This window comes from Lates calcarifer, linkage group LG7_2 (genome assembly GCF_001640805.2).
Source record: "Lates calcarifer isolate ASB-BC8 linkage group LG7_2, TLL_Latcal_v3, whole genome shotgun sequence".
NCBI lineage: Eukaryota > Metazoa > Chordata > Actinopteri > Centropomidae > Lates > Lates calcarifer.
In genome coordinates this window covers 7404798-7419412 of record NC_066854.1, presented here as the reverse complement: position 1 = coordinate 7419412, position 14615 = coordinate 7404798, and the positions used below count along the sequence as shown (strand labels likewise).

General features: G+C 42.4%; 1 protein-coding gene across 4 annotated transcripts in view; it reads left to right on the top strand.

Annotated features, from left to right (window-relative positions):
- Positions 1-14615, top strand: part of LOC108872971 (sodium- and chloride-dependent GABA transporter 2) — a 36088-nt gene that overhangs the window by 20995 nt on the left and 478 nt on the right. For 2 of the 4 annotated variants that reach the window (XM_051065976.1, XM_018660936.2), the window contains 14 exons: positions 1684-1928; positions 2365-2499; positions 5173-5313; positions 5408-5498; positions 5591-5723; positions 6431-6565; positions 7558-7661; positions 8044-8168; positions 9008-9120; positions 9229-9366; positions 9472-9574; positions 11836-11936; positions 12240-12410; positions 12601-14615. The exon at positions 12601-14615 is cut by the window's right edge and continues 478 nt beyond it. In XM_051065976.1, coding sequence (XP_050921933.1) covers positions 1715-1928; positions 2365-2499; positions 5173-5313; positions 5408-5498; positions 5591-5723; positions 6431-6565; positions 7558-7661; positions 8044-8168; positions 9008-9120; positions 9229-9366; positions 9472-9574; positions 11836-11936; positions 12240-12410; positions 12601-12759 — 1863 coding nt within the window. In that variant the 5' untranslated portion in view covers positions 1684-1714 and the 3' untranslated portion in view covers positions 12760-14615. Of the gene's footprint in view, positions 1-421; positions 613-1451; positions 1530-1683; positions 1929-2364; positions 2500-5172; positions 5314-5407; positions 5499-5590; positions 5724-6430; positions 6566-7557; positions 7662-8043; positions 8169-9007; positions 9121-9228; positions 9367-9471; positions 9575-11835; positions 11937-12239; positions 12411-12600 lie in introns of those variants that run through there. The other 2 variants (XM_051065975.1, XM_018660935.2) reach the window with 2 other exon arrangements.

Here is a 14615-nt window from a genome sequence, read left to right as displayed (position 1 = left end):
CAATTTTAGGAGTATAATTAATCACTGAATACTCATATCTTGTGGTAACTGTAGTACTCTCCAAGCTCAAACACAGGAATGCAATTTGTGCATTGTTAGCAGGAAACTTTTTTCACTAGAATTCACTAGACAATAAAATAAGTACCATATATATATATATATATATATATATATATATATATATATATATATATATGTGTGTGTGTGTGTGTGTCATGTATCTGTCCATATTAAAGAAAACTACATAATGGGGCTGGGGGGGGGGTGTGTCCTTAAGTTGATGGAGGCGGGCCCAGAGTGGCGGCAGAGTTAAAAATAAATAAATAAATAAAAAATGCAAGCAGGATAACTCTATTGTAGTCATTTCCTGCCGTGACACCAAAAAACACTCCAATACCCATAATGCCCCGTGATTCATTTTGTAACCTCTTTGTTGGTGGTAATCATCCAAGTGCCAGGCTAGACCCAAATATAGTCCCTTCATAAGTTTGGACTGAGGCGGTGCACCGGCCGGCAGAGCCCCGCACACTGCTTCCCCTGCCCCGGAACAAACCATTCGACCACCTGGAGACGGGGGTGGTCGCGGTGTAGAGAACTGCAGGAAACGCAGAGGTAGGGTTTATAATGTCGAATTCTCTGCAATTGAACCTTTCATGCCGCTTACCAAGCGAAGATTAATGTACAGTTTCGGGCGACATCATTTTAAGCATCAGTTGTAGAGCATCGTGAGATTTTACCACGCCTCTGCTGTTCAATTCCTCACTGATAGCGTAACATTATCCTGAAACCTACTAGGATACATGTTACATGTGCGACAGTTACATGTGTAGCATACAAACCTACAATTTACCCATTGTACTGTTACATTGTTATTATCTCCTTGTTTATAGTGGCTTCGCTAGCACACCAGTGATGGTAAAAGGTGACTTATGAAATGTTCGTTACATCAGTTTTATGTGGTCACATGGTTCAGCAGGGGACAATGTGGAGGAAGAGTGGGATTCAAGTTCCTTATGAATTAATCTGTATTTCCTGTGCAACAACCATTACAGCCCCTACTGTTACAAATACGATACGTAGAAATTAAAAAAAAAGAAAAAGAAATTATGCATCATTTAGAAAGTCAAATCACAACTACGTGTGTGTTCTCTCTGTGGAAAGAGCCCTGAATAAACCACATTAAAAACACAGCACAGTGAAAGTGTGAAATAAACATGATAAACTCAGAGTTTAACAAAGAGGTCCTTACATAAACACTGATGAAATATGAAGGAGACTTTGACAAAAATGTCTTGTTAGTTTGAGAGATGTCACACTTCACATAAAGTTATGAAACAAAAAGTCTTCAGCCAGATGCATGAGCCAGAGTGGGCCAAATTTAGGCCTTGAGTGTGCTGCAGAGTACAGATAAAGGACACACACCCACATAAGTTCGTCCTTGAGACACACATCACAGATAACTGAGGCAGCCAGACCAACTGTCAGAAAATATAACCGCACTCTGGTTATTCAATCCCGGCCGTGAGGATGTGAGAGAACCTTGCTTTGTGTTCTTTTTCCTTTTTGAACGTTTGTTTTCTAACTGATGCAGCATCCATGGCTTTTTTTACACAGTGTGTCACCCTGTTTAGCTTCTCTCTTCTCTGCTGTTCTCTTAACCTGTTGTGTTTCTCCTCTCCTCAGGGGCGTGTGCGTGTCTCTGCCGGAGCCAGTCATGACTGACCAACTGCCTCCCCAGCAAAGGGACCCGCTGCTCAACAAGTTCCAGCAAGGGAACCTCCCCAATGGGAAGGGAGCCACCAAAGACACCCTGCATGCCAGAGGCCAGTGGGCCAGCAAGGCTGAGTTCCTCCTGGCCGTGGCGGGGCAGATTATCGGCCTGGGCAACGTCTGGAGGTTCCCCTACCTCTGCTACAAGAACGGAGGAGGTAAAGCACACAGAAGTTACAGCTAAAATTCATTAAAAAATGGCATTCTGTAAATTTTCCCCCTCTTTTTCCCCATTCTCTAATTTTAGGGATGACACTTGCAAGATGCTTGTTAGAGCTGGGGATTTGTCTATTTAGTTTTTTTACACCTTTGATATGATAGAAGATATCTTCTTGAAGATGGACAGATGATGAAAGTTCTCCAAAATGTGTCAGTTTTTGCTTTTTTATCAGGTCAGATTAGTGACTGGGAATTTAATTTAGGGTTAATATTAAAATACATTAAGTTTTATAACTGTGTGTGGATTAATGTAGGGTTATTACTTGGCTACAGAGTTCAGTTTACAATGGAAAGCTTTTTTTAGGGTTATATTTTTTACTGAATGGAATGATTGAAGGTCCTTACAAGCCGAGCACCTTATGTGTGTGTGCCCAGGTGTGTTCTTTGTGCCCTACTTGTTGTTCCTGGTGCTGTGCGGCATCCCCCTCTTCCTCCTGGAGACCTCGCTGGGACAGTTCACCAGCCTGGGAGGTGTCAGCGCCTGGAGGACTATCTGCCCATTATTTGGAGGTGCACTTATCTAATTATGTCATCGGTCTATTTTAAGCTGCAGTTTGTGCTGTTGTTATCTTGTATTCCATATTGTAGTATGCAGCCAACAGTTATTGTTATCATTGAATAATGTGCAGATTACTTTCTCCATTAATCAATTGCTTGCCCATAACATGTTAAGAAGTGAGCTTAAGGTAACGTATTCAAACATTTGTTAGTCAAAAAGATTTTTTTTTTTTCTTTTTTAATTTGCTTTAAAAAATCCATGAATTAAATTATATAATATATTATTATCGTTATCAGTTAATTTCCTGTTGATCAACCAAACGACTTATCAACTAATTTTTTCAGGTTGCCCTTTTTAATTTAAACAGTACTGCCTTGTTTTTGCTGTGTCTTTGCTGTTGTCTTCACCTCAAACTGATGTGTCATGGACTGTGTGAATGTGGAATGTGGACAGTGTTGATGGTGGGCTGATGTTTTGTCACCCTCCACGGGGATTTGCTTTAGGGGAGTAACAAGGGTACAACAGATTCTGCACAGCAGGCATTGGGGAGTGACAATAATGACCTCCACTCTATGAGAACCTCATGTTCCCCTCAGCAGGGACTGGGGAGTGATGATAATAATTTCCCTAGGGGGAATGTAAACTCACCACCGATCCATGATATCATTCTGCTTGTAACTACGACTAACGAGTGAACAGTTGCTTGCGATTATATTCATGGGTGGGGTTAGCTGCTCTCCCCAAATCTATTAGATTTGATTGGATGAATTTGTGTACATGCTCCAGAGTACAGAAGAGTTATTCTATTCTAAATTGTACTTTAATGTTAATGTTCACAAAAAATGTTTTTAAAAATTAACAGAAAGTTGACATATAACAAGAGATACCAGAATAATTAACAGGGACACGAGAGAATAAGAACACTTAATTCTTGCCAACATCTCCCCATGTGCTTAAGTCTTTTCACTCTTCCCTCTGTCGTTTCCCTCATTGACTGCATCTCTTCTCATTCTTACTGTCTTTTCTCTCTATTCCACTCCCTCCTTTATTTTCCTTTGTCTTTTTTCCTCTTCTTTCCCCGCACTGGCACGAGCATTCAAAGCATTCCTGTGTCCACATCAATACAAAAGCAATATAAACAGTTTGCAATCTGCAATCAGAATATTTGGCAGTCCCTGCCTGCTGCATGCATGTGCACTTCACATTGAGTCTGAGCTTGTGTATGAAAACAATTTAGTAGGAGTGAAGAAGGTAACACGCTCTCTGGCTGCCAATAAAAACAAACACTTGAGGTTGAATGTCTTGTTTTCACGGTACCCTCCAGTCCAAACAAAGAATCATAGTTAAGCATTAACTTAACACACAATTACACCAGTGAAATTGAACCTGCCCTGATCAGTGTGACGCTTTTTGAGAGAAATAAAACACTGTGTGAAGCTGTTGAGCTTGTACACATGATCCTTCATAATCCAAACCCTTCAGGGATGGAAGCTGGCTTAGACAAAGAGACAGTGAAGGAATGCATTCAGGAAAAGTTCTTTAACTAGACCTGTACAGATTCCATCTGTTTACAGTTTTCCTTTGGTTATCAAGCTGGACCGCCCTTTGAGGACTTTGATCCATCAGTCTGCACAGCTATATTATTTATAGATGCAGAGGAATGACTAACTAGGATTAAATGATGTGAATGCAAACAGCAGCAGTCAACATCTATGCTGCCTTGTGGTTGAGCAACACATAGCGGAAATACTGTAAGTCTTTTATATGACTGAGCTGTGATTGGTCGATGTTTGAAAAGCAGTAACTTTTGTGGTTACGCAGCACCTCACTGGAGCCAAAAACAGAAATGCTCTTTTTGTTTTTAAAGGATTTGACAGAGCCAGACTTACCTGTTAGGGGGACATGGGCCAAAAATGAGCTGCTGGGCCCCTGTTCCTCCCACTCTGTGTACAGTCAGTACAATTGTGCAACTTGGGCTTCACAAGATCTACTAAATTGACCTTGTGGGGAGGTTGTTGGGGCTTCAGGGCAGTCACCTGTTCTGCCTGGCATCCTTGGCTGCAGATTAGTCCTTGAACAGTTTCACTGTTTGCTCAAGGACACTTCAGCAGGGTGGATTTTTGCCTTCTCCCAGTTTAGTGGGTGTAAACACCTTATCAAAGGCCCAACCTGACTCACAGATTCCTTCAAAGTAGAACATAACACTGACTAGCGGCAGTGTGAGCAACCCTCCATCAACAGCCACGCTTCTAAATCATTTTTGTCATATTCTTGTAAAGCAGACCTTGACTCATACAGGCAGACTCACTCAAACAAAGACATGCCTCTGTAGGAATTCCTCACTGGTTTGCACATTTCATATTCCATCATCGGATAAAAGCCTGAATTTCATTACAGGATGCCACAGACAGCTATTTGTCTATGCAAACATCCTACGCTCTCTAACCCACTCAAAGCCTCATAAGACCATCATTCATTCCTAATGAAGATGCACTAGCTGTGGGCTGCAAGTCGAGTGTCTCACTAAATGGATGCTTTCATTTGAAGCTCAAGTGACTTGGAACATTTGCACATTAATGCTTTGAAGATCAGTTATTTGTGTTTGTCTGATCCTGTAATCCATCAGATACTAGTAAGAAATGCCTGTGTTGACTCTCACACCCTGTCTCTGTCTGTCTCTGCAGGTCTCGGTTATGCAAGCCAGGTGATGATCCTGCATGGCTGCGTTTACTACATCGTCATCCTGGCCTGGGCTCTCTTCTACCTGTCGTACAGCTTCCAGGCAGAGCTGCCGTGGTCGCACTGTAACAACACATGGAACACTGGTCAGTAAAGACAGGAAGTTGGAGGTCAGTGCAACTTGTGGCTGCTGTGTAAAACGTTTAAAGTGTAACTAGGGTCTGTTGTGTGCGTCTGCAGAGGCGTGTGTGTTGTTCGACCGCCACAACCAGACTGCCAATGTGAGCAGCCTGCCTGAGAACGCTTCATCTCCCGTAATGGAGTTCTGGGAGTGAGTGCTTTGGTTTCTAACTGCAGGGTGTCGATCATACGGCTCGGGATAGCGCCTGGTGCAAGGCATTAACAGCAATGTGTGTGTTCTAGGCGGGAGGTCCTCCGCCTGTCCAGCAACTTAGACGAGCTGGGCCCGATCAGCTGGAAGCTGGCTCTGTGTCTGGCCGTCGTCTGGCTTGTCTGTTACTTCTGCGTCTGGAAGGGAGTGAAGTCCACCGGCAAGGTGAGAAAAAAAAATCATCACGTGGCATGACACCTTCACTGCTCCCTCCTCTCTATGTCTGGGAATCGTTTTGTTTTTGTTTTGTTTCTGATGTGAATATTTCACCAACATCAAGCAGAAGCAGCAAGGACATTTAGCATTTGTGAGAAGCAGGTTGTCATGACATTGTCTCCTGATAACACTGTAATGACCTTGAGACAAATAATTTCCAGCCTTCAGAGCCTGCAGAACTTGCCTGAGATTCTTCACATTTTGAAATTTTCTTCCCTCTCAAAGTAATCCAGTGATAGTTGTCTGTACATGTATGGGTACATTAAAAACAGCAACTGCTAATAGTCTATTCGGCTACTTTCACTGGTGTCAATTTCACAAAATGTTACCAGGAGATCCTTTGATTTAAAATAAGTGTGGCCATATCCTCTAGAAGTCAAACTTTTTTTTTGCAGCTACAAAACCCTGAGGGGTGGCAATGCTGGAAACATTGGGCTTTCATAGGGCCAGCAAATGAAATAAGCGACTGGGCACTGCAGTAATTTTGTCGTGTCACCACCACCACCATCTGTCAACAGGTTTAAGACTCCAACTTTCCAGGGTTCCCTCTTTTAGTATTTCATCCCTGTTTGAGGACATCACAAGACGTGTCCTTCCTGTTTTCTCTGTCCCTGTGCCGTCCTGACCACCCCCCCACGTCCGTGTGTACATTCTAGGTGGTGTACCTGACAGCCACCTTCCCATATGTCATGCTGTTTGTGCTGCTGGTGCGCGGTGCCACCCTGCCCGGAGCGACCCAGGGCATCATCTACTACCTCAAACCCAACCACACTCGCCTGGCAGACCCACAGGTACAAAAACACACACGCTTCAGATGTCTGGCAGACGTTCTTTCAGGTGGTATAGCGGCTGCTATAAGTAGGAAGCCGCACTGACAGGTGAGTATGTGTATTGTCAGACCTACAGTACGGTGGTAGGACTTTAATATAAAGTCCATTAATATCCATTACTTGGGTGACCAGTCTGATACAAATCTGAAAGTGCTTGTTCTCAGCCGTTACGCATCACATGGAGTTTGTTAGATTGTCCTCTCATTAAAGATAATATGTAGCATCAGTTTCATTACTTTGTGTGCATGTTTTTCCAATTTTGCATGAATGAAAATGGCTTTATTGGATTTGTGTTTGATTGATATTCCAGTTTTTAAAAAAGATGAAGGTATTTAAATTAAATACAGATATTTTGAGGAGCAATCACCAAAGCACACTGCCTTTAGTACAAGACGCTGTTATTTGTTAAAATCTTAGATACTCTAACTGCTGCTGTCATTACACAGGCTGCAGGGACTCTGGCTTTTATTAAGCTTTATTAAAACTTCAGTGCACATTTTACATCAATCTGCAGATTCTTATGAAGTTCAGACACATTGGAGAAACCTCCACTTTATTATTGTCTGCACTGAAAGAGCTGGGAATGAGCAGAGGTCTTAGAGGGACGTTTTTAGCCCTTGCTCCAGGGTTGGTACTCTACAAGCACAGGGGGAACTTAGTGTGACACAAGTGTGCAGTGATGCTGGTTGATGGTGTGTTGCTTCAGTGTTCCTATTAGTGGTGTGAATGCAAAGAGAAAAAAGGTCCCCAGTGAGCACGTCCTCTCAGGGAGAACTGTTTGGTTCCTAAAACTTTGTGCCTTGTGTGCATACAGACACAATCTCTGCCCATAAGTTATCGGTCACCATTTGTTGACTTGCCTCCCCTTTGTCCTTTCATTTTCTCTTCTCTCTCTCTCTCTCTCATTCTCTCTCTCTCTCATTCTCTCTTTCTCTCATTTTCTCTTTCTGTAGGTATGGATGGATGCAGGTACCCAGATATTTTTCTCTTACGGAATCTGCTTGGGAAGTCTCACAGCTCTGGGCAGTTACAACAAATACAACAACGACTGCTATAAGTGAGACACTTTGTCACTACCCGCAACCCACGCAATAGCAATTCCAGCCCCTACACCATCCACTTACACTCCGGCCTCAGACAAACCATATTCGCTTGAAATGTAAGATGCGAGTTCCCACTGGTCAGATGGCTTCCAGAAGGAATGGCTGGAATGGACAGAGAAAACACGCTGATACAGCCACACCTTAAAGAAAAGCCCTCGTTGCCATGTTTCCCACACTCTAGGACTCCCACACACACAGACAGAGCTAGAGACCGAGATCAAGACCTCACTGTAGTCTGCCCGGTTTTGCTGAAGGCACTTGTCAGCTAAGAACATTTAGTTTTTTGTGTTCCACCGCTTTAATTATTTATCTCTGTATTCCTGTGTGTCCCTCCAGGGACTCTTTCATGCTGTGCCTCCTGAACAGCGGCACCAGTTTCCTGGCAGGTTTCGCCATCTTCTCGGTGCTGGGTTTCATGGCTGAGGAGCAGGGCGTGGACATAGCCACCGTGGCTCAGTCAGGTGAAATAGTGTTTGGGGATGGAAATGGGGAGGCATTTAGGGGAAAAGGCTTAAGAGAAAGCAGAAAAGAAGCTAACCTTTTAGTTAATAAATTAATCTAAAATCTGAATCTAAGGGTATGAGAAGAGACAAATGTTAGGAGCTATCACATGTCATAGTTATCTTACATAAAGGCTCTCCTGGCTGCACAGTACGTGCAGCAGGGACTATGTTTTTGTAAGCTTTATATAACCCTGCTTTGCTGAATTAAAAGCAGCGCTAACAGAGCTTTCTTCTCCTTATCCACTTTGTTACAAACAAAACCAGACACAGTCTACATCTACAAACTTAGCAGCACCTAATTTGTGAGGACAGGCGAATGAATAACAGTTCCAACTTTCTGACTTTACCAAGTCCACACGTTCTGTATTTGACTTTTTATTATCAAATTGCATTAACAGACCAAAACCATCTCACTAAAAAGTCTGTGTAGCCAGATTCTGAAATAGCTCATGCCTCTGTGCACCATCGGTACAAGAAAACTAAAATGTGTATTTATCTGCGGCTAAAAATAGTCCAGAAGAAATACACAGTTTACTCTTGTTTGAGTGACATTTGCTACTAAAACATTTTAGGAAACTACTTAAACTTTTTTTAAAGTTATAATAGATATAATAAAATAGATGTGACCTGTTTTTGAGCCCACGCCTTCAGAAGGAATGGAATGGCAATAGGGTTCGACTGGATCAGCTAATCAGAGTCCCTAAAATGAATCCAGGGCTCAGCTGTATATGCTGTATGTTATTTAAACAGTTTCTGTCTGAATAAAATGCCTTTACTTTGTTGTTATGTCCTCTCAGGTCCTGGCCTTGCCTTCATCGCCTACCCCAGAGCTGTAGCCATGATGCCTCTACCTCAACTCTGGGCTGTCTGCTTCTTCCTCATGATCATCATGCTGGGGCTGGACACACAGGTAGACACACACACATCAACTTTGATGAATTAGTTTTGATGTATTATGTGTAGTCTAGCAATAAACTGACGGCACACATGCTGACCCTGTCTCCCCTCCATCACCCAGTTTGTGAGTCTGGAGGCCCTGATGACGTCAGTGACTGACCTTTACCCTCACCTGATCAGACGAGGTCACCGCCGAGAGCTGCTGCTGCTGTTTGTCTGTGTCGTCTGCTTCCTGATCGGACTGGTCATGGTCACGCCGGTAGGTCACACCCAGGGTGGATGGATGGATGTGTGTGAAGGTGTATATGATCTTCTGGGTTGTTTTTAAGGATATGTAGTAATGTTTGTTTCCACGGTGACGCAGGGAGGTCTGTACGTGTTCCAGATCTATGACCATTTCTCCTGCAGTGGAGCCAGCCTGCTGCTCCTCTCCATCTTCCAGTCTCTGGCCATCGGATGGGTTTACGGTACGAATCCCAAATCTGCTCATCTTTCCTTTTTTCCTTTTCTTTCTTTTACTTCTTTTGTCCTTTCCCTCCTCCTCCTCTCCCTCCTTTCTTCCTCATTTCTTTTCCTCTCTTCTCCTCTCCTCCCATCTTCATTCTCCTGAGTAAGAGAGGATAGGAAAGTTCCTATCCTCTTCTTTACTCAGTTCTTCCCTGCTTTCTTTTCCCTTTCCTTTCCTTCCTCCCTCCACTTTCCTTTCCTTTCCTCTTCTCCCTTCTATCCTCTTCACTTATTTCCTTTCCTTCAGTATCCCTTCCCTGTCTCTCATTTAATTTCCTCCTCTCTGTTGCCTCACACATTCTTTTTTGTCCATGATACCGAACCAGCCCATTCCACTACATGTCTGAATTTAATTACATTTTGTTAGAGCCCATTAGTCTGACAATAGGATTACACATTATGTTGAATTAGGAAACACCCAAATAAATATTAGCTTGACTATTGTCAATTTATTCAGAAAATACAGAAAACACTTTTTGTGTCCGTTTTATGAAAGTAAATCTGATAAACACACTCATCCAGTCCACTTCCTCCCCTCCTTCTGCATTCCACTTGGAGTCAGTAGACAGTATATTAACATGGCTGCAGCTACCCACTGTTGTAAGGAGACTGGCTCCTAGCCAGGCCCCCGTCTGTCTCCTCCGGGCCCTAAATCAGCCCCCGGGCCACGTCGCCTCTCAGTCTCAGTCTGGCGGCCCCAGGGAGCCCCTATCCCAGCCAGACCTAAGACTCTAAAGCATTTACAAAAACATTGTTTGTTTAAGTGTGAGATGAGTGGAATGTACCATGTACAGATACCAGGACAACACAAACAAATGCTGCAGTTTAGACAATTACGTTTGCATAAGTCAAAGATTGAAGACCCAGTGTGATCACTGTGCCATTGCAAGTGACAACAGATAAGTGTAAGAGTAGGTTAACAAAGTGTGTGTGTGCGTATGTGTGTGTGCATATGAATAGCAAAGAAGTCTGTCTTTATGGCTCTCCCAGCAGTAGGTGAGTGCAGCAGCAGCAGCAGAGTTGAGGAGAGGGGTTTTAAGTGAACTGGGTAACACAGTGGTCAGGATTCCACTGCACCTTTACCCCCTTTTTATGAGTGTGGGATTTTACAGTTTTTGAAGGACTCTAACACACACTAACACACCAACACTCTTCTGTCACTGGTAATGTGGTGCTGGCTGACAGAGTTAGGATTGAAACCCAGGGGAGTCCACAATGACATTTACATCATTTTAGAAAGAGACACATAAAAAATACTTTGTAACTTGTAGTAAATACTGATGTGAGCATACATGTATTTCTAACATGTATTATACAATGATAAAAGTGAAATTTCCCTCCTGTTCCTATGACCTGTTACTACACTACTGCTATTTCTAGCTATAGCAGCAGGAGAGAATAGGAGGGATAAGTGCTACTACCCATGACAGGGCAGGCAGGGCATTTCACTTCCTGTTAAATATTAATAATTGCAAAGGGAAAAAAAAACTTGTATTTTCCTTCAACTTCAGTCTTAGTTGTGTAGTTAGGACCATGATTCTAGGTTGTGATGATGTTTAATTAACTAATAAATAGCTGAGATCTCAGGCTGTAAATAAATCCTGTGTTTTATCAGAAGTGAGACAAATGCTTTAAAATGATCCCTGTCTGCTGTAAATGCCAAAGTGCCTGTTTTAACTTTGACTTTAGGACCACATCAATTTTGTGTATTTTACCTCATAAAAATCTTAACTCAAGGTCTGCTTACTAGCTTTCTCGTTGCTTTCAGCCACATTTCATGGTCTTCATTTGCAGATTGACTTTGTTCAGATACGACATGAATAGATTTTTTTTTTTTTTTTATATTTAAAATTTTACTTGTGTGTTTTCACCTCCAGTCTCGCCATGACTACTGCTTACATCATATTTAATTGGCAGTTACCGTTACTATAATTAGTCATTTCCATTTCTACTACTGTCACAAATACTGTTACTACTAACGCTAATCCTAGCCTTGCTACTGCATAATATAAACAATAAAATGTCAGGTTAAAGCAATATTTTCATATTCAAGAAAGTTTTCCAGTATTTTCTTCTGTAGTGGTGAAAACCAGGCAAAAAAAAAAAAAAGTTCTCTAACCCAACTTGGCCACCGTCACCAAAAACAACAAGCCAGTCTTAACCAAACCATGATGTCAAACCAAACCACAACCGCTCACGCTGTTCCTTGTTTTGGCTGCAGGAGCCGAGCGCTTCAGCGCCAACATCAGGGATATGACCGGCTACAGCCCACTGCCTGTCTTCAAGCTGTGCTGGAAATACTTGACCCCAGCTGTGTGCACTGTGAGTGACCCCTCCCTGCTGACCCGCTTTCACACTGTTTAGCGTCTGCTGGCTGTGAAATAGTACGCACGTAACCATCATTTCCTCCTCGTGCCTGTCAGTCAATCTCACTCTGATGACGCATGTGTCCATCAATGTGTCTAAATCAATAACTGTTGGCGTCTCTGCATCGTGGAACGTCACACTGAACATACAGATATCATTCATATTTTAACCTGTTTTAACAAAATCACCTAAATGTAAAATGTTTTTTGGTCTGAGTCATTTGAGTTCAGATGTCAGAGTCCTGTTTCTCTCTGTCAGGCTACCTTTGTGTTCTCCCTGGTGTGCTGGTCTCCGTTGAGCCTGGGGAAAGGCCTGGTGGCCCCAGTCTGGGCCACCACGCTGGGCTGGCTCCTTACCTTCTCGTCTGTCTCCCTGCTTCCCATTTGGGCCATTTATGCCCTCGCCACCACCCCGGGAACCCTGCAGCAGGTTATACCAGTGCTCCCTTTAATCTGTTTAACACCATGTGCTTCTGATAATGTATTATTAGCATAAATCTACACATTTACAATTTATGGATGTGCATTTTTTCCATGATAATTACACACAAGACAGAAAGACTTGTGAGTGATAGGGATGTCAACAACGAACAACTAACTGTGACCTTTGACCCCTGCAGCGCTTCCAGCGTCTGTGCAGCCCAGCCAAACACCCATCACTGGCCTTCCACCACCTGTCCACCAACAACGCAGCGCCGCCCTACAGCCCCGCGCTGCCTCTCACCGAGAAGCCCAAGGAGCCCATCATCAACATCATCCAGGATCACATGATCACATGATGGGATGTAACGTTGGATGCTGCTCAGCCAATCAGGTGTGGCGAAGGGGAGGGTCGAGGTTAGGGTTAATGCTGCTGGGTCCCAAATGAGGGGCTGGAACCCTGTTAGTCATTATCTGTAGTCTTTATTTATAAATTTAAGAGTCAGAGGAAGCGATTTTTGATTCTGATATTTTGGCAAATATCAGGTGGTGATATTTGCATCCACCTGGTTATTTTTGATTAGACAAATAGAAAAGGCTTGAAATAAACTTCACTTAAAAACTCCACTCAAGGGTCACTTACTCAGTTATTCTGTAGCTTTCAGTCATATCATATGGTCCTCCTCAGCAGATAGAGTTTAGTTAGTTGGTTTAGTCGTGGAACTATAGATGTGATGGTCAAAATTTCCATTACTCTGAACACTTCTAGGACTTTCTGAAAGCTCCAGAACAAGAGGACCTTGAGTTGGATAGTTTTATGCACATGAATATATGTTGTCATTAGAGCGGTGCATCTGCCTGGTGTTAAATTTAACAAGAACCACCTGAACGCACCATTAGTTCTGCCCTCTGTGAGGCTCAATCGCCCCACTTGGGGAGAAGAAGGTGTAGGCTCAGTCTCCTACAGAGGATCCAGTCCTGAGTTGGGACTCAGTTCGCTTCACCATTAAGACCTGCCCCATCCCTGTTACCCGCTACCAGTTGGTTATTCTAAAACAGCACACAGCAACTCCTTTTTTATTTTCCAGTTTAACGACTGTATTTGTGGACCATTTTGATCACAGCCTCTTAAGCCATGCAAGGCACAAGATGCAGCTAAATAACAACGCAAGTGTTTTTGTTTTGTTTTTATTTTTTAGCAATCATTAGAGTTATCATTTTTAGCCTCCAACTCTTCTCTGTGAGAGATCATTGCTTACGTGCATAGCTTTGATTCTCCACTTAATGTTTCTTTCATGTTGTGTTTGGGTGCAGGTATCATCTGACATGACTCTGAGAGTCAGACATGTTTTGTACAGTGATTTATCTGGACTTTTTTGGATGTGCTTCATCCTCTGTGATCACCATATCATGGAGTCCAAATGGTTCATACTCCGCCTTACATCCAGGTGGTGCTAATGCGAGGATTGCATTGGCCAAACAACGCTTCTTACTGCCAATATATCAAGTACACAATTTAATGCCGTGGTTAACTCTTTATCAGTGACAAAATGATGTCCGGTAACTGTTTTCATCCATTTCACCTATCTGTCTTTATTTTAGTGGTTGACATTTGTTTCAAGTGCAGTTTCTGCAAAAGTAAATGGAATTATTTGCACATCTTTGCACTATACCAAAAACAACTATCATTTATTAAGCTGGAAAACATGTAATCATAGTATCTGACTCAGTATATATTAACACAATATTACAAAACTGCTGCTGCTGTGTAGACAAAACTGATTCTTTTGTTATTCTGAGCACCAAATGTTTAACTTAAAATGTTAAAATAGGTTTTTAAGATGAAGCTAACTGTATTTAAACTGCAAAATAACACGTCACTCCAATGTGATTCTCATTACTAGAGGACTTTACAGTGTGGTGACATGCAGTAGAAGTAAAAATGAAGACAGGACCTCTATGCAGTGTAGGGTTGCTTATATTTTTCAAAAGTGAATTTGAAGAAATATGCTCTCAAAGGAAATTTATCATAGCTAGAAATGTTTTTAATAATTATCCCTGCTCATAAAATGATGTTAAATTCATACAGTTTATTAGAGGTATCACTCATAGTACAGTCACTACAGATTTTTACAATATCAGACAAGAAGAGGATTTGAATACTTTACTCATGCTTTTTTTCATCACCATGATGTGTCATAGTGTCTCAATGGGG